We start from the raw sequence: 18,565 nt of genomic DNA on the forward strand, positions 1-18,565 counted from the left end.
TTTGAGGGGGGAGGGGGTGACTCTTGAAAGACTCTTTCCCTGTCGTGGGTCACCGCCTCCCTGTGTAAGGATAATCGGGGGGACAGTACCTTCCCCCCTCTATCTGCAATTAAGACCTGTGCTTTGGAGCAACCCTTAGCCTCCTCTGCGTGTGATGGGCACAATGCTCTCCATCCGACGGCCCTGAGATTCATCCCACCCCGGGGCAGGGCTGGTCTAATCACCCTCAGAATCTCTCACTCACCTGTTGTCACAAGTAAAGGGATTGCAGGGTAACGAGTGCCTGGCCTTACTCTGCTTGCCTGGCCTGCAGAGCGAGCACCGGAGGGATCTGGCATTGATTTACCAGGCTCATGGTGTGGCTGCTGATTGAGACTTCATTATTCAAGTTTGCAGCTGCCTCAGGACTGGCAGCCGATCCCAAGACCTTTCTCAAAGAGATAAGATGCCAAAACATCGTGGCTGTAGATTGCTTTGTCTCTTTATAAATGGCATGAATGAAGTGCTTGTGTCAATGGTTAGCTTAACCACGTCTTGAGGTAACCGTGAGCCAGGATGACTGTGTCAGTTCAGCTTTCATCTGCTGACCATTCAGTTATCATGACTTAATGGCAAATTGTGGTGGCTATCTTAAGGCAATGGTACAATTAGCAACAATACATTTAATAGCATTTCTTCTTTTGTCAGCCAACCAAGCAGAATGTTACATGCTGTGTTAGGAACAGTGTGTGATTAAAGTGACCCATTGTAACCCATGCTGAATGCATTTCATTAATGTTCATAACAGTTTGTAACTTCCCCAAATTTTACATCATGTTGCATGAATTTTGTACTTTGTTCTTAATTTTGAAATACTTTTGTTTAATAACTATTACAGTCATACTCCTTGCACTTACATGTGGTATTTCCTTTATGAACTTTTCCAAACCTTTGATTTTTTTTTTGGTTGAATTGAATAATTTAATGACAGAATTGCAGTAAACTAAGGAGGTGTAATGTTAGCAGGTGGTAAACAAAAGGGTTAACACTATGTACTGAAAATGTGTTGAAAAAGCTGGTATGCAAGCCCTAAATTAAATGTCACATTACTTGGTTATCAACATTCTATACTTAAACGTGCACCTGCAGCATTTCTTCCTCTGAAAAACGAGACAGTGCTTCCTGCTTATATTGTAGTCTTGCTGCAGTACTTACTAAATATAACAGAGAGACTATTGTCAGCTCAGTGCTGTATTAAAGAATATTACCAGTTACTGCATTGGAAAGCCTTTAACGACCAACCGTCAGTCATGGAAATACATTTCACGAGGTTTATTATACACTGAGTTTAACAAATTTGAGACTAGAATGCCTTGCCACAGACGTGAATGACAACACTGCGTTTTATCAGTGCGCTTTTTAGTCTTAATCTATGTTTAGTGCATGTCCACTGAAACACAAGGATGTATGATGTGCAAATGAACCTTTTCAGCGGGTTCCAGTGGGCTCCTCTCAGAGCCCAAAGATGCAGCTGTAGAAAGAAACGTTTTCGGTAATCTGTCCGATCGATTTCATGGAACATCAAGTGCTAGTGTGTGTTAATGATGCGGAGGTGGCTTGGCAGAGAGGGTGAAATGCTTGAGGTTTGGTTTCTTATGATTAGGGCTGAGCATCTGGCCAGTACAACAAAGTGTATTGGAAAGAAGGCTGACCGAAGTGGCATATTTCCCTCTTTGACTGAAGCACATTAAAGGAGATGAGGCATTTGAACGGGGACCAAGTTCACATGACTGAAAGAGCTCTCCATCTCGACTGCATGAAGAATTCGTAATGTTGTGATGGGTATTTTGTGTTCGCTTGATGGAGGGGTTATAAGTTTGTTATCCCTGTTATATTACAAATTGGAGATCAAATTCTGTAATTCTCAAATTCTGACTTTAAATTGAGCTCAGTGTTGAGCTCATTGGGCCAGTGTTTCCTGTAGATCAGTAGAATTTCTAGAAATGTGTGCCACCTTACCTATGTTTTTTTTTCGCATCAAAATAAAGTGAAATTGAAATTTCTGATGTGAAAAATTGATAGGGTCAATTGCTTTTGGGGTGAAATAGCTCAGTCAGTCTTGACTGTAGTGTCAATACATGCAATTTAATTGCAATACCTGCAGTTTTCAGTTGTAATAGAATTAAAGTGTTAAAGGTTTAGTGGTTGATTCTCACTGTTTTTTCACGGGAAAGATATTACTGGGAACATTCATCACTGCCCCATGCCTGTGAGAATAAAACAGATTAAAAAAAACACTGAGATGCAAATAAAACAACTGCCTGATCTCAAAGTGTTTTTCCAGGTGTGGTGTGAATGTACATTAAACACAGTGGTAGTGAATGCCATTGCATTAGTCCTGAATGGCTTAGATGGGGGAACAGTACTTCTCTTTGTTTGATTTGAATTGGCTTTGCGGGTCTTGCTGTCTTATTCAGCAGTGGGTATGCTGTGAGCCATAAAGGGCGTTGTTCCAGGGAGGAGAGTAAAACAGCAGAAGGGGTGTCCCTGACTGGGCTGCATTTTGACCCAGTGCTAATCAGCAGTGATGCCCCCCACGGTGGCTCTGTGTGAGCCTCTGCCAACACCACCCCCCGCTGACCAACTCCAAACAGGTCCCGTGGAGTACGGCCTCTCTCCACGCCTGCGTGTGTCTGCCCAATGGTCACGGACTGCGCAATCACGAAATGTTATGTACTCCCCTGAAGAGTTTTGGAGTGTGTGTTTGTGCATCTGTGTGTGTGTGTGTGTGTGTGTGTGTGTGTCTTGACAGTATCTTTTTTGTTTTTGGCTCTATGGAGTCCTTTTGTGCCTGAACATTTCTGAACTAATGCTAGATCCAAATCTTTAAAGTGAACATTAATTATTTGGTCAAATGTCAGGTAGGATTAGATCCTGGGAGTGATAATTCATCTGGGAAGAGCATTTGTATATCTCCAATGTCGAGTCAGATCGAAGAATTTTCAGAAATTCTTCAATGAAATTAAACTTGAGTGTCAACAAAAAATCTGAATAAAAATTGACCGTTTCCAAAACAAACCTCTTCCATATATTTGACACTCACACATTTGTCACAGCCATGTCTCATATAATTACGATATTGGCTTGCAAAACAGTAACTTGGACTCAAACTTTGGAGTCAACCATATGCTTGTGTTGCCAAGTGCCAACCATATACTTGTACTGTGTGCCTTTCACAGGGAGAACAGGGGTGGAGACCTCTCTTAGGTTCCCATACCTTGTGTACCTGAGGCCATGCCCCAACTGCGAATGGCTTGAATCTAAGCCATTTTCGATGCTTCACAGCAAAAATGATCTTGCCACTTCTCAAAATAAAGCAAAAGTTAAGAGGAAATGCTTCTGAGGGATCGGGGGGAAGCAGGAATGTGTAAGAGACAGTTGTGCTGAACTGACTCTTCAGCTGGTAGTCTGAACTTTGGTATTTTAACTCGGAAATCTTGGCGATTCAGTCATAAGTAAGCGGTTGTAGTGATGACAGATTGATCCGAGGATGCTTCTTCCCACCAGAGCAAATAAAAGCAACGAGAGCAAATGAAAACCATGCTACGATAAGCTAGAGAGCTGGGAAATGACTAAAACCAACATCTGACTCAGCCTCTACTGGCAGCTCCAATTTTTGGTTTGGTTTTAATGTAGAAAAAACTGACTACAAAAACATTAGTAACGATGCATATCAGCTGTTATCATTAAATATATCACTTAGACATAACATGGAAGAGGCACTGGGGTTACACCTGGTTTAGCCTAGTATCTGTATCTGTATCTGTGATCTGTGAGGTACGTTTTTGTGTGTGTGTGTGTGTATGTATGTGTGTATGTGCATGCGTGCGTGCGTGTGTGTGTGTGTGTGTGTGTGTGTGTGTGTGTGTGTGTGTGTGTGTTAAAGCGTGACAACAAACAGCAAGAATTTGACAATGTTGCAATGCTGAATGGGAGACTTTTGGTACTTTTTTCACACTTCTTGGTACTTTTTTCCCAGAGCAGCTATAGCCTGAACGATGATAGAAACAATTTTGGCTGAGCTGCAGGATTGTTTTTCTACCTGGGGGCACTGGCTTTGGGAAGCCAGAGAGATGTCTGCTATACTCCCTTTGACTCAGTATTTTGCATTTGGCAATACAGATGGGTCCTTAGCTTTCTGCTTGTATTACCAGGATTGCAGGGAGTTCACTCAGCCTCCATTACTGTGATTGTAATCTATCTAAACAGCAACCAGGTGGAGAAAGGGCAGAAGACATGTGAAATCAGCGCATACATTATTAACCACTGATTACCTTATAAAGCCATACCAGGCAGCTGTTTTACAATAACAAATATACAAATCTCATTCTCTCCCCCAATGCTCTTTAACTCTTTCCTTGTTTTTTTGCTCTGTCAGTCACAAAACCCATTTCCAGCTACATTGGTGTGTCCAGGGACCATTCAGTCCTAACTTATCTCCATGTATACATTTTATACTCTTATAAAATGTATATGATGCTACTGGATATCCAGAGACATCTTTGTAAAATGCTCAAAGTGCAGTTCTGTTGAGTCTTAAGGCACAAAATAGAAACCACTCCTACACCACAGCCATAAATGTAGCAAATATGTGGCTACTGGATCATTATGTGTACGCAGCACATCGAGCGAGTTCTCAGAGCTTTTCCTAATAATTGGAAACCACATTTACACTATTGTTCTTTTGTTCCTCCTCATTTGCCAACAAAAGTTAGCAAGTTATCCCTGCGGTATGGTTTTGACTAGAGTTTAAGGATAGGGAACTGTATTCTGAGAATGCATCCGTAGGTATCCCTAGGAATCATCTGCAGTTTGATTGGTCCTCTTGTTTTGGCCAAAGACAGTTGGCCCAGGACTTGATGAAGGAAAAAAAAAAGTCACTTAGGAGCGTTTAAAAACGCTGAGGCAATTTTTGCATTAAGCTTTCATTTTCCCCATGGCTGAGCCTCACTGTAAATCACGGCGTGTTTGAACGCCTGGATTATTTGTTTCCCAGTGTGACGCGAGCAGCTGTGGTCACGGCCACTCCGCATGCTGAAACGGGCCATGAGGGATGTGGTCGACTTCGCAACTCTTTGCGGGACACGGAGAGGGCTCTCCGGCACAGTCCTCACAGCAACCGCGGTGGCCTCGCAGACTTCGAGGGTCAGCCTCGGTTCAGGGCCACGTTTCATGTGAGCTCTTGGAAGGAACCGAAGGAGACTCTTTGACTCGTCCCCAGACTGTGTGACACCATCCAGGGTTAAGAGAAGAAAGGGTTGGTCTTTGGACTGTGAGCTTAGCCATTGACCGAATGAAAATCCCCAGCACTTCCTGGGCAAATGAAGGCTGACCTCTCCAGCTCCCAAGCATGGCTTCCTAAGTAGTAGGGATGTGCATCTCCATCACTGAGGCCGATGCGATAACGCATCTTGATGCATTGCCAACGATCCGATACATTAAAGATACATATGAAGCAACTACTAATGCGATACGATATGATTCAGCCTTATTGGGATGCAGTGCTATTCGACACGAATTGATTCAACACAACGTGATTCAACGCGGTATGATACGATGCAAAAGAATATGATGCTATGCAATTCAGTATGGTACAGATAGTTTGATTTTATTTCTTTGGTTCTTCTTAAGCAGACAGCAAATCATAAATTAACTAAAAAAATGCCACTTTTACTTCACATATTTGTTTCTCTTGTACTGCAACTCAGTAAGCATCTCATTTATGCTGTTTCTTAATCTGTGACTTGCCCGGACATGCCTCCAACTCGCGTGAGAACGGGCTGAGAGACTTGACGAGAATTGGACACTGACAGCAGCGGAGATGAGCGAGTGCGCTTGAGAAACAGTTTAAAGAGGAGAAATCAATCTAAATACAAAATTCACAAATTTGTCACAAATGGGTCACATATTATTGGTCACAATTATTGGTCACATTTCTAAATAATAAAGGCATAGGGCCTCTACTAATGATTATATATAAATAAATCGGATTTTACCAATGTAAAGATGTTAGAAATGATGCATCCCCTTTACCGATGCAATGCAATGCTTTACCAATGATGCATCCCCTTTACCAATGCAAAGATGTTAGAAATGATGCATCCTAAGTTCATCCCAAAATGTATCCGGTGCACAGTTTTTTAATTGGGGCAATTGCATCGTGAACTTTTATGCCGGTGCACCAATGCGAATCGGTGAATCTTACCATCCCTAATAAGTAGACTTAAGGTGAACCAGACAAAGCCGTACAACATAAAGGTGGAAGGTGAGAGAGGCTTTTCAAAATGCTCCATGGAGCCACCACATCCTTTCAGTACAACTGACTCGCGAGAAACAACCAGATGTGTTTTGCTGTCCATAGGAAAAGATAATTGGTTTAAATCAGTGAAGAACTGATGATACATGATAAACTTATCAGGATTGAGCCCTTCATTAGTTATAGGCAAGAAAGGCTTTAAGACCTCCAAAAAAGCTATGTTTATGTTTTTTTTTTTGCTTTTTTTTTTGCAATTAAGACATTCTTAAGCAATTAGCTGATGTCCTTATTTATGTTGACTTACACAGCTTACTGCACATTATCCATATGCACAGTGTGCTGACTGTACATACAGTGTAAACCGATTAGAAGTAAACCCTGCGCCGTACTGCCACGCTGTGGTATAGGGGTTAAGACTAGACAGCTACATGTTTGAATCTTGGGTGGGTCAATGCTGGTGCGTCAATCTCCAAGGCACTTGGATTTTTTCAGTGAAGATTGATCTGAATGGATGGATAAGACAAGAGCTAGTTTATCACCCCAAACAGACATTTACTGAGCAAATGAATAATAATAATTCAGTTTCACTCAGTTAAAACACCTCCCTTTGTGCATCAGTGTCAGATGAACCACTTGGATCACAGCTTCTCATTGACTGAATATGCAATGTGGGAGTCACAGCAAAATGCTGTTTTATTGAACCTTCAGGCACAAAATTGAAACTGGTCTAAAATGAAGCAAATGTGTGGATAATGTGGACCAGCTGGTAGACATTCAGTTCTGGGCCCAGGGGCACTTTGGTCTGTCTTCTCTTTAATGCAACAAGAGGATTTTTATTGAGTTAAAAGGCTGAAGAGCCTTGGCCTTAATTAGGGTTTTCAGCCCACGCCAACTATGTGAAATTCAAAGGAAAACTCACCCCACAGAGAGCTGAACTTGTGAAAACAGTGGCATGCCCAGCTTCTCTCCACTATCCTTCCAACCCTGAAGAGCTCCCACCATGCCTGGTGTTTCATGATTTTTCCTTTCACAGACAGGAAGTGCTCATGCAGTCTGAATGAGACAGAGGTTTTGGGGTTTCTCAATTGACAATGCATTTGATGATATTATGATTGCAGCTTGAAAAAAATGATGTGATAACATAAGTAAAACATTATATTCTTGTACAGACCTGTGTTGTATATATTACCTAAAGAAAAAAAAAAGAAATGTTTTGTTCCAAACATGTGCACACCTAGTCACTCAATTAGTGTCCTCTGCTTCGGCCGTCCTGTCGACTTTCAAGTGCTTGTTGGGATTAACTCAGCCAGTTCTTCCCAGGCCTTTGGACACCTTAATCTCCTCAAAGCTTCACCCTGCAGCGGAGAGAAGAGTTGCTTTAACTTTCCCATCCTGGGAACGGCTGAAGGGGAATGCCACGTTCCCCTTTCTGATGTTTTGCTTGGTTTAATAGCAGCGAGAAGCGAAGCGGCATTCCTATCTCTGCCAGTGGAGGGCTGTGTCATCCCTTCTTGCTGTTCCCCTGAATGCAGTGCCTCTTGCCGTGTGCCCTTTTTTGGAGCATTTGTTTGCCCTGCAGATAGGATTTCTTCTGATGAAAGAGACCGGTTTCATGTCCCGGGTCTGTGACCTCTCGTAAAGGTGCTTTTTTTAATTAAGGACGGATTTCTGTTCATCCTAATTATCCCCCTCAGCGAAGACTTAATGGTGCCACCCGTGCAATGAAAACGTGCTGGCATATATACCAGTTGATTTTTGGATGGTCCGTGAATGCCACCGATTGTTTTTGATAACCTCATGCGCTGTGAATGGCGGTTGACAGGCTTCCTTCAATCCTACTGTTCTTCAGGCCTCTGCCATCTGAGAAAGATCGAGCTGCCCTGCCCCCCCCCTCCCAAATCCTATTTCTTAAATTCTCCTTAATGGCAGTCATTAAGCAGCCTGCAATATCAAATAAAGCAGATGTATAACAAACATACCTTACCTAAGCACCAGGTCCTTGATGAGCGTCAGTAAAAAAAACTTGACTTGATTTGCCAGCAGCGGCCTCGCTGTTCTTTGGCTTGGCTTACTCTAACTCTAACTCTTACTCTAACTTTGAAGCATGGATTTTCACTTAGCCTTCCTCTTAAAGGCCTTAGGCCTGCTTTATCTTAGATATTGCTCTGCTAGTATTGGCACTGAGAAATACAGTAAGGGGCCGTGACATTCCCTCTTCAGGTGCGTCGTATCCTTCCTCCAGACGGTAGCCTTTTATTTCCCCGCGGTAATGGCAGGCTTCGAGGAGGAGTGCGAGCCGACCCGCGTGGCTTAATTACCGGTGTGGACCGGGCGCTGCTCTGACTTTTGCACCATCTTGTTGAGGACGGGGCTCGTTAAACGTGGTGTAATTACAGCCTCGATGCAAGTTGGCCTTAATGGTTTCTCTCCTCCCTGGCCTTACTCCTCGCCTCTATATACACCCTCTCAACCCTTCCATGCATCAGGAAATCAACCAGAGCTCAGCTGCTCTTCAGCACAGGTTTTTATAGATAAATACATATGATGGTTGTGGTGAAAATACAGTTTAGAAGGCTGTTGTGGGTGCTGTTGGAATGTATGTAGTGTCGGTCAGCAAAAAAAATAAAAACGCCACCAGCAAAAGAAATTGAAACTTTATTTGAGTTTCATATTCATATTCATATTTGCCTTTTCTGATATCCAAAAAAATATATTTTTATTGTGATATAAATCAAATTCAGTCAACATTACTGTGACGTCATTAGAATTTTGATGAAAACACTTACTGGAAACAACAAGTTGCTCCAGTCTGAATGTGATGTGACGGGGCAACCTCAGCCTCAACGTGTGGACTCACCTCTAAAACCTGCTGATGTGGTGGAAGGAAGTAAGGAATTTTATGACTGCTTGTCAGGTTGACAGGGTGCAAAATCACCTTTGTCATTCAATGGATTGTATTTGAAAGGTCCATGACTGAGCTGAGGTCTGCTGTGGATGTGGATGGGGTGGGGATGTGTAGTATGTCAAACAACATGTCACAGCTGTCACTTAGTGAAGCGGCAGTGTGTGCACTTGGCAGACAGCGGAGTTCCCCTGTGTCACGTAAAGCACTGTGACAATCCTGAGCTGACATAGCTGGCCATCTTTCACTTTGCCAAATGACATTAATCATCTGCTCTAAAGGCTGTCTTCCAGTCCTCTGACAGCAGCAGGTTCCTCTTTCACAGAGGCTCTATAGACTTCAGCTGACGAGTTGAACCTCTTTTGCTGAAACCCGCTGGGAGGACAGTCCTGCTCCTGACCCATCCCCATTAATAACATGAGAACTCACTGAACCTCGTCTTGATCATTGGCTGTGCTTTAGTCCATATTGTCTACATAGCAGTGATGTGAGAGTGCAACTTTGTGAACCTCACAATGGGTGGAGTTATGAATGACTCACTGATTTCAACCAATAATAATCTTTTGAGTGAAAAGTTTCCAGTAAGTTATGGGATGTACAGTGGTCGCTTCATCCATTATGGGGTTCACAAGGCCCTGTTTTCCCATCATGATTGTGGAGTGAAATGTAAACCGTGGGCTTTGTCTCTTTTGCTTGGTTGATCAAGAAAAGACATTATATTATCGCCAACTGTGTCTATTTTCTTGCCTAAAGGTTTAGCTACACTGGGCTTCACTTCCTAAAAATGTTTCTGTTATGACATGCAAGGGTGAAAGTCGATGCACTAATCTTTGATCTAAAAAACTGTGGAAGTATAATGCAGAATCAGCCCAGACATTCAGCTGACCTTGTCTTTGAGTCGCAGACTCAGTTTGGTTGCACAATTTCTGCATGTTTCCATGGATGTATGACCACAGAATTTGCATTCCAATGACGGGGCCTTCCCCCGGGGGCACTTTTGTAAGTAATTTACAGTTAAAAAAAGAAAAAACAGACACCTGACTTGTGCAATTTGTTTACGGTAAGGGACGGAAGACATTGGAGTCAGCGAAAAAACCCTGGTTTGCATCATTAAAAAAGTGCTCAAAGTGAGAGCCTTCTCAAAGTGGGGTAAGGCTTTAGGTTTGCACAGTGAATTGTGTTCATTTACTGCACCCCCTCCTGTGGCATTCTGGAGCCTTTGTCTCTGACATACGTTACAGGGTTGGATTTTGGGCATTGTGTTCACAGTCGAAAGAGGTAAGTGCAGGGCCCTGCTCACAAGCTGCTTCCGTAATACATGAATGTAAAGATTTTTAAAGAGAAACAGGATACCTGGTTACTATCACGCCACGTGAGTGTCTTTTGGAGGTCTCACTGTTCGTCAGTGAAATTATCTGGGCAATTTTGTCACTTGAGTCCATGAAATAACATTTTCAGTCATCACAAATAAAGGCCCCGATTGCAGTGCTTGGTCTTGTCTCCTCTGGTGCATGAGGTCACTGCAGGCCTTAGGATTCCATGGCTGTTTTGAATAGTACAAGGAGTCACTTGAAGTGTGAGACACATTGTTTGCTAGTCAACCTTGGAAGACCCTGCTTCACGCAAAACCGTGGCTAGTTGGCTGGCGGGTGGGGGAGGGGGAGAGAAAGGATGAGAACGGCTGTTGTCAGGGTATTGTGTGTAATTAAACCAGAACTCACTCTTTGCTCCAACCCCAAGGTTATTGCTCACTGTCTGCAGCTGTTAGCTATGTGCACCTTTCCATTGACTGACACCTGGTGTCTGCGTTCACACCAGTTGTGCGGTACTTCCTCCTTGCTGCTGCGTTCATTGAACGCTCCTCTTTTTGCTCCTTGCTTTTAATTATTTTTAAGCTCTGTGGAAATGGTCAGAAACAGAGGGGTGTGATAGACTAAACATGGGTGCGGCGTTCTACTGCTTCAAGCGGGTGTCTTGGGAGGTGGGGGTGGTTGGTGGTGGGTGGAGCTGATGCGCGTGGGACAGCATTCAGAAAAGAAACCGCATTGAGAAAGCATGTCCGTCAAGACTAATGGGATGGTGTTTTAAAGTGTTGGGGAGGTAAAGCAGGCAGTTTTCCATTATGCATACAACTTAACGTATGTCCACTGAAGTGATGATTCCAGTTGTAATCAATCTGTGTACCGTTTAAAATATTTCTTTTATTTACCCTTCTGTAGTAGAGTGAGTTTGCTGACAGATGGAATGTGAAATAACCAGGTTTTCAATAGTCTGTCCAGAAGAAATGTATGCAACATGCAGGGCTGTACTCTGATTTGTTTAGCCTGGGATTTTTGTTTTGGACGATGATTAAAAACTAACCAGGGGCTTGCGGTGACCCATTTGTCTCTCAGCAAACGAGGTGATTGCCATTTGGCAATACAAATGAGATTTATGAAGGCGCATCGATCAATGTCCTTTCCAGCTGGGTGAGTCAGATGGGGTGTTCTGAGCTCACTCTGAACCCCGAGGAAGGTAAATGGAGGGACCATGTTTAATATCTGCTCCAAAGCCTCTGACTGAGCTCATCAGCCTGCGCCTGAAGAGGGAGCCGGGGCCGGGTGGTCTTAAACGTGATCGCAGAGCTTTAGAGGATAGCGATTAAAATCAGTCTAAATCTATTTCAGCTATAAGGGCTAAATCTGTCCAAAACCAGGGATATTCTGGCAGAGTCCAGTTATTTTCCCACATTAAATGCAAAGGTTGAGACTTCTCAGCTCCTACAGTTTTCCCAGCATAGGGGCAGCTAGCCAGAACTTCCAGGAGAGATCCAGGGGGTTTGGTGATTGGTTAGCGATGTCAGACCATCTTCATAGTCACATCTGTGAAATTAGTCAGACAGGGAGTGGCAGTGTAGTTTCTGATTCTTAGTGTGGTCAGTCATCCATGTCAACATGAAGCTGAACAGCTCTGAGTTTGCGACACAACAGAGATTCATGTTCACATCAAGTGCTGGTGGTGCGAGGTGTGAAGGCCTCAGCATATTTAACTGTTGAAAAAGAAAGATTATTAAAATAAGATTATTACTTTATAAACAACGATCAATCTCCAAGCAAGCATTAAATGTGACGGACAGCTGTTTCTGTTGTTTATATTTATGTAAGGGTAAATGTCTGGAATCCTACCTACGCGGTGGGTTTAGTAATTCTCTCTGAACTAAAGTACTGCATACAGTGACGTTTGGCTTCATTGTACTGCAGATGGAGCCTTTCGTAAAGAGGCAAATCCCTGTGCCCTTGCTGAGCAGTGGAGGCTTGAGTGCTATTATATTTTATGAGAGAGCTTTACACATTAAGTGGTGTGACATTGGACCAATATTTACACTATCTTCTTACACTGGAATCAAACAACTGTCCATCTGGCTCCTAAAATCCCTGATAGCTTCAGAATCTTGTATTTTGGTTCTCCACAATAATGAGAGTCTTGCTTGATCCCCCCTGCCGGGCCCAAGCATTTTTGACAGCCTAAACTCATTTTTGATGCATCGGACTCAGCATGTGTTCACATCAGTGCTGGTGAACGCCTTCCACATGGGGTCTCTAAAGCAGTGCCACATATCACTGCTCTTTACAGGTCATGAAATGTACATCACATCTTTGTTGTACGTTCGAACAGGACAATGAAATCTGCATTTTTTTCTGACTGTGCCCTGTTTTCGCTATAGGACCTCAAAAAGTCTGTGGCTTTTTTTGTTATAGACATGTGCACATGTATGTTTCCTTTTTTTTAACAGAATACTGAAAATTGAGACCCCCGACTCGTGTTATGTTGTCAGTTCTCATTGTGTGATAGAACTGTATATTGCCCCCAGGGAAGCTTATAATAATAATGATAATGTTATCAGGGGCCACAATATTTTACTCAATAGAATACCATTCAATTTATGTTTTTTGGTTTTTTTTTGGTCACAGGATCTGTGCGACACACTGTATGGGCAGAACGTTAGAGCAATATCAGAGCCAAACAAGCAGCCGTCCTGATTGCTATGCTATAGTGAAGGCCCACGTGGCTGGGTAGGGCTTTACTGGCACGGGTAGGCAGTAAACAGCCAGGCTTGGCTTGAATCAGAGAACATAATGATGAAGAAGAGACAGGGGACCCGCCCTCGGGGAGCTTAGCCCCCACTGTACCCCTCCAGAGTGTCCTCATTCATCCACCTTCGTTTTCCGGCTCCTGCTCTCCCTCCCTCCTCCCTCCCCTCCTCCCTCCTCCTGCAATCTGTGAGCGCACAGATGAAGATCTGTGACATGCTGGGTAACTGGTGGTCACTGGGGCAGATTCAATTGTAAACAGGAATGGAAAAGATTCGTAACACTGACACAAGCCCTCTGGGTTTTTGAGTGTCTTCTTCTTTATGACTACTACCTTTGTTCCGCTGTTGATGCAATCCCGTCTGGTGCGGGACTGAGTAATCAGCAAGGCACACTAATTTCACACAGCTCTTCTGGACCTTGTTTTATTTTCCTACCCTTGGAACAAACTTGTAGGTCGGATTTGATTCAGTGACCTGTTCCTTCAAAAACAGTCAACACGTTCGCTCAAAAACGTTATTGTCATAGAGGCAGCAGTGAGTTTCAGTGAGGTTATGAATGACATCAAATTCTTTCATTTGCAGGAAGGACCCAGCCCCCTCCAAAGCAGAGGCCAATGAGAAGGCGGCTCAGGGGCCTCCAGATGTAGCCACACCCAGTCCTAAGCCAGAGAATCTGTTTGATGACTTCTAACCATCATGATTTCCATGTTGATGAAGGTGCTCTTCTAATGTGTGCTTATTTCTGTTTTCTGTTTCTCAGGGGATATTCAGCTTTATAGTGAACAATGTCTGGACACGTATTACATAAACAGCACAGCAGTTCATTCATTTTAAATGATTTTAATATCGAAATGAAATATATTGCTGTTAGTGTTTAAAATTGTTACGGTTCAAAATCTTGAAAATAACACTGACAGAAATCACCTCTTTTTTACATATTTTTTTCATAAAGCTCTTAAAGCTTTTTTAAATGCTTTTAAAATGACACTGGATATCAGTGTGTTTACATTAATGACAAATATAATGCCCATAGCTTTAAAGAAAAGTAAAAATGTGATACTCAGTCAATGAACTTTGTTTAAAATAGTTTAAAAACGTTTTTTTGTGTGTCACTGGTTCTCCTCAACATTTATTTTTGCAGTCATTGCAGTAAATGTGAGTGTCTGTTGTGTGCTATCAGCTCTTTTTGCTTATTGTCTTCAAACTCTCCAAAATGCTGTTTTGAGTGAATGGTGATGTGAGGTGAGTGTTTTGGGACAGCCATTTCTGGCTTGAGGCCGTCCCTGGGGTCTGATCCCTGTATCCTACTAGTCCTGTGGGTAGTGATAAGATGGCCTCCTAGTGGGTAATAAACCAGGATTTGGAAATTCTGGCTCACAATCAGTGAGTCACCAATGTGTTCAGAGAGAGAGGAGACCACCAGCCTTCTGCTAAGCATTGTGGTAGGCAATGGTTGTGGGGGAAGAAAAAAAAAAAAAAACAATGTTGGGAAGCAGGAGCCATCACTGGAGAATCCATCTGGATGGTTCAATCACATCAGCTTGATGGGTTGAATTTTTCCACAACAGCCTGTGCTTACTCATCCATAGTGTAGCATATCTGAGTGGAAAAAATGAAACAAATTCCTCCAAAGAGTGTTAACCTTCGTGTTCACTGGCTGCATAATATGCCAGGGTAAGCTAAAAGCAAATCACTAATTTGTCTTAAAACTGACTGTATGCAAGATTTTTGTTTTATTTTACTTTGTTTGCATTGTTTCTGTTTTGATCTGCCCCTGTGTAGCAAAATGTGAACTATGTACAAATGTGAAGCGTGTACTTGCTTGGAGGATAAGGTAAAAAGAGAATAAAGAATAAGTTGCCAAAAAAGAAGTGAATGACTTTACATGAGAAACATTCAAAGGAGAAGACTTGCAGTGACACTTATAGTAAGACAAATAACTAGATTAGGATTCCCACATCAGAATGTGAATGTTAAATTTGAATAAAAAGGCAAAACATGTACAAACCATTTAAGGGAAGAGCCAAGAGAAGTTTGACAGGGTGCCTCTGTCTAGGGAGTGCAGACTAGATTTTCTTCATGGGTAGATGAGAGTAATCAGGTGTTTCAGTTGCAAATATCCTTCTTGGCATACAGTAAACAGAATTTCATTGACAAGCACTAAACGTGTTTGAGTGTATACATAAACTTAATCTAATATTCTGATAGATTTACCATGGTTTCTCAACCAGGCTGGTAGGAACTTTGTTTATATGGCAGCATTGGGCACACTTATAAACCACTGTAGAATTTTCTAAAAATGTTTGACGTCAGTCTTTGGAGTCTTGCACAACTTTAATGAACAGTCTCCCTGGGAGAGTAGAAATAGCTGTGCTTCCTCGTATTTTGCAAACAGACAACATCGCAGACGACAGAGGGTGAGAAGGGTTCATTAAAATCAAATCATAGTGATTTTGTAAATAATCAATCACCACGCTGTGGCTTTATGTTTTGCTGTGTCCTAGCAAAAATACATCATTTAAACTGTCCTTTGTGATTCATTTGGTTAAAGAGAAGTTTTCTGTCAGACAGCTAATAATGCAGCAAACCACTGAAGAAGCAGGCGTGATTACTCTGATGTCATTTAACAGTCATTTAACAAATGTGTCTTTTTGGAAAGTGCTATTCTTCTGTGTGTCGCATCTCCACTAAAAGACTGAAAGTGATAACAAGAGTCCATTTAACATGAAAGGTTACTTGAAGGTATTCGACCTAATCGCCATCGTTCCCATAATTAAGAGTGAACGCAGTTTTGCAGAACGGTCCACCTATTATGAAACACTTATTTTACAGATTTCAGGTAACACAATAAATATCGAGGAGAAGGTATTATTTATAGTTGATATTTAAAGTGGTCAAATACATCGCACATCTTCTCATACAAAATTCAATGTGGGTTGTGTTCTTATCCTACCTGGGGCACCTACCTGGGGAACTACTAAAAATAAATACCTAAATAAAACAGCACTGCATGCATCAGGTACTGTGCACTGAAATGTGTCATGTTTAGGGAACAGATCGTTATTGAGGAGAGAATCAGGGAAGCAGCTGGCCGTTCCTCTGTGGTATATATGGATATATAATTGTGACAAATCAAGGACAAAAGGAAATCAACGTGCAACGTGCATTCGATTTCACATTTCCTCCTTTCACCTGAGAAGTTAGCTGATCTCTGTCAAATAGACTTAGCCTACCAAAAATTACCGATGCAGCCAACCATGATGCTTTAATATCACAACTGACCTCTTAATCAGCACAGAACTGGACTGTTTTTCTTCAGAAAACCTTATATTAACGCTGGTTGAGCCTTTGCAAACACAGTCGTATAGAAATAGGTTTTAACAGACGGTCCAATGGTGAACCGAGAGCAGAACACCTGTTGGATAGCATGCTGAATCACGTTAACATTTTCATCACTGCTTTCTGTAAGCAGATCAAGACAACCGATTCATGAAAATCCTTTGCGATTCTAGACAACCACCCGGATATTTATTAGCCTTAATACGTACGTTATTTGTAAATACATTTGAGAGAGCCGAATATGCTCTGTTACCACTTCCGATTTCAAAAACTTTGCTTGAGCTGAGCGACGCGCACTCACTGCACCTCGTTGTACGCAGACTGGATGCAAGCGGCTTGCGGATGCTTTCGGATTGGGCGCACAGCAAGACCACCGTCCCACCGCCACGCCCTCGCTTTTTTTTACTCCTACGTAACAATATCAAGCGGAAGACACTGATGGTGCTTATCTGACAATAGTTAACCAACTGCGGTCCGGTCTCTCCCCCGTGTGGATACCATGGGGAAGGGGACTTTGCCAAATGCAGTCCCTCCTGGGGCTGTGATGTCAACCAACTGTATGGAACCGGAGTTTGATCTAGATGCCACTCCATCCAGTTCTAACACTGTAGCGTAGCGCATTATTTTATGGAATTCTGCATAGGCGCATACATAAGTTTCATCTGCCATGGTGAGACCATTACAACACATCACTGCATTTGCATTATTTCATTATAAATCTTTGCTTTATATGATTGGGGAAGTTGTGTACATGGAAATCTTAGGTACATTTGCCAGGATGGCTGGAATAGGCTTTTGCGCAAGGAGTTGATGTAATAGTCCCTATACACAGACGTTTTGCGCGAGGCGTCGTTTTTGGCCATGAGATAGGAATAATCTTCATAGATTTTCGAAGTTCTCAGAGTTACTATACAGAAAGTGAACTGCTCGAGAAGAAAGACAGTCCAAGGTGTCCTAAAAGCTGCCACAACCTCCCCATCAAGTCCGTCAACCTTCCACCCGTGCTAATCAAGCGCGCATAAATGACTCCACTGGGATCGCTGGCTGTAGCGCATCTTGGAAGGCACTTCATCTGGAGGGACCGCTCAGAGTTAGGTCACGCTTACCATTTAATCTGACTCTGTCTAGTATTTTAGTTACAGACATATTCAGGTGCAGAATATATGTAAATGGATGCTTTACTTTATAACTGTTTATATGAGGATATTGTTATATTTAGGAACTTGTTTCTCCAAAATTACGAATTTAACTGGATTAAACATTAGATTAAAATTGAATAGCTGTGTGTCCTGCGCCCAGCCCGTATTTAAAACTAATATTTTACAGACTCGAAAGCGTTTTGAATTACGAATACTCCTCTGTTTAAAGACAAGCTGTGTATTTGAAACATAGGTTTTAATTATGGTCTTTTCCCTCACTCACTTTTAGGATGAGTAGTGTGCCCCTCCTCTTTCACTGACGAAATAATTGTGGGTGTAAATAGAATTTGAACTTGCAGCCATGTAAGTTCTTGGGTCTTCTAGTTTGGATCAGAATAAACTGCAAACTGGAGTTGGAACCTGTGCAGCGGGAGCACCGCGGAGCAGTGAACAGCGCACTCCACGCATGAGAACTGTTCGCCTTGAGCGTGGAGGAGGACGGAACCCTGGGCTTCTGAATACAGGGACACGCGGGAACATACTGGAATTGAGGATATAATTTCAAAATTACCTGATTTCTGGAATTACAAACCTGTCTAAGGTATTATTATTATTATTATTATTATTATTATTATTACTTTATATCAGTTGTTATGTTTAAATAGTTACTTAAGACATAAAAATGTTAAAGGAGAAATATTCGACAAGCTCAAATATATGTTTGATAACGAAAGAAAAATGTTTGGTATAAGGCAAGTGCCGGGAGTCGACTAGACTCCCATTTCAAACATGCTGGTGACCCTGAATGGCCGGGGGAT

At 42.3% G+C, this 18,565-nt stretch overlaps 2 protein-coding genes across 2 annotated transcripts in view; both read left to right on the forward strand.

Moving 5' to 3' along the window:
- The window catches only part of LOC118777112 (DNA repair protein XRCC4-like), a 74,909-nt gene extending 60,829 nt beyond the window's left edge, over nucleotides 1-14,080 (forward strand). The window contains exon 8 of the mRNA XM_036527847.1: nucleotides 13,852-14,080. Coding sequence (XP_036383740.1) covers nucleotides 13,852-13,960 — 109 coding nt within the window. The 3' untranslated portion in view covers nucleotides 13,961-14,080. The remainder of the gene's footprint in view (nucleotides 1-13,851) is intronic.
- Nucleotides 14,081-18,307: 4,227 nt separating this feature from the next.
- LOC118776313 (versican core protein-like) overlaps nucleotides 18,308-18,565 on the forward strand; it is a 49,222-nt gene continuing 48,964 nt past the window's right edge. Inside the window, exon 1 of the mRNA XM_036526561.1 lies at nucleotides 18,308-18,348. The gene's annotated coding sequence lies outside the window, so the exon portion shown is untranslated. The remainder of the gene's footprint in view (nucleotides 18,349-18,565) is intronic.

The sequence above is a fragment of the Megalops cyprinoides genome, chromosome 4 (genome assembly GCF_013368585.1).
Source record: "Megalops cyprinoides isolate fMegCyp1 chromosome 4, fMegCyp1.pri, whole genome shotgun sequence".
Taxonomy (NCBI): domain Eukaryota; kingdom Metazoa; phylum Chordata; class Actinopteri; order Elopiformes; family Megalopidae; genus Megalops; species Megalops cyprinoides.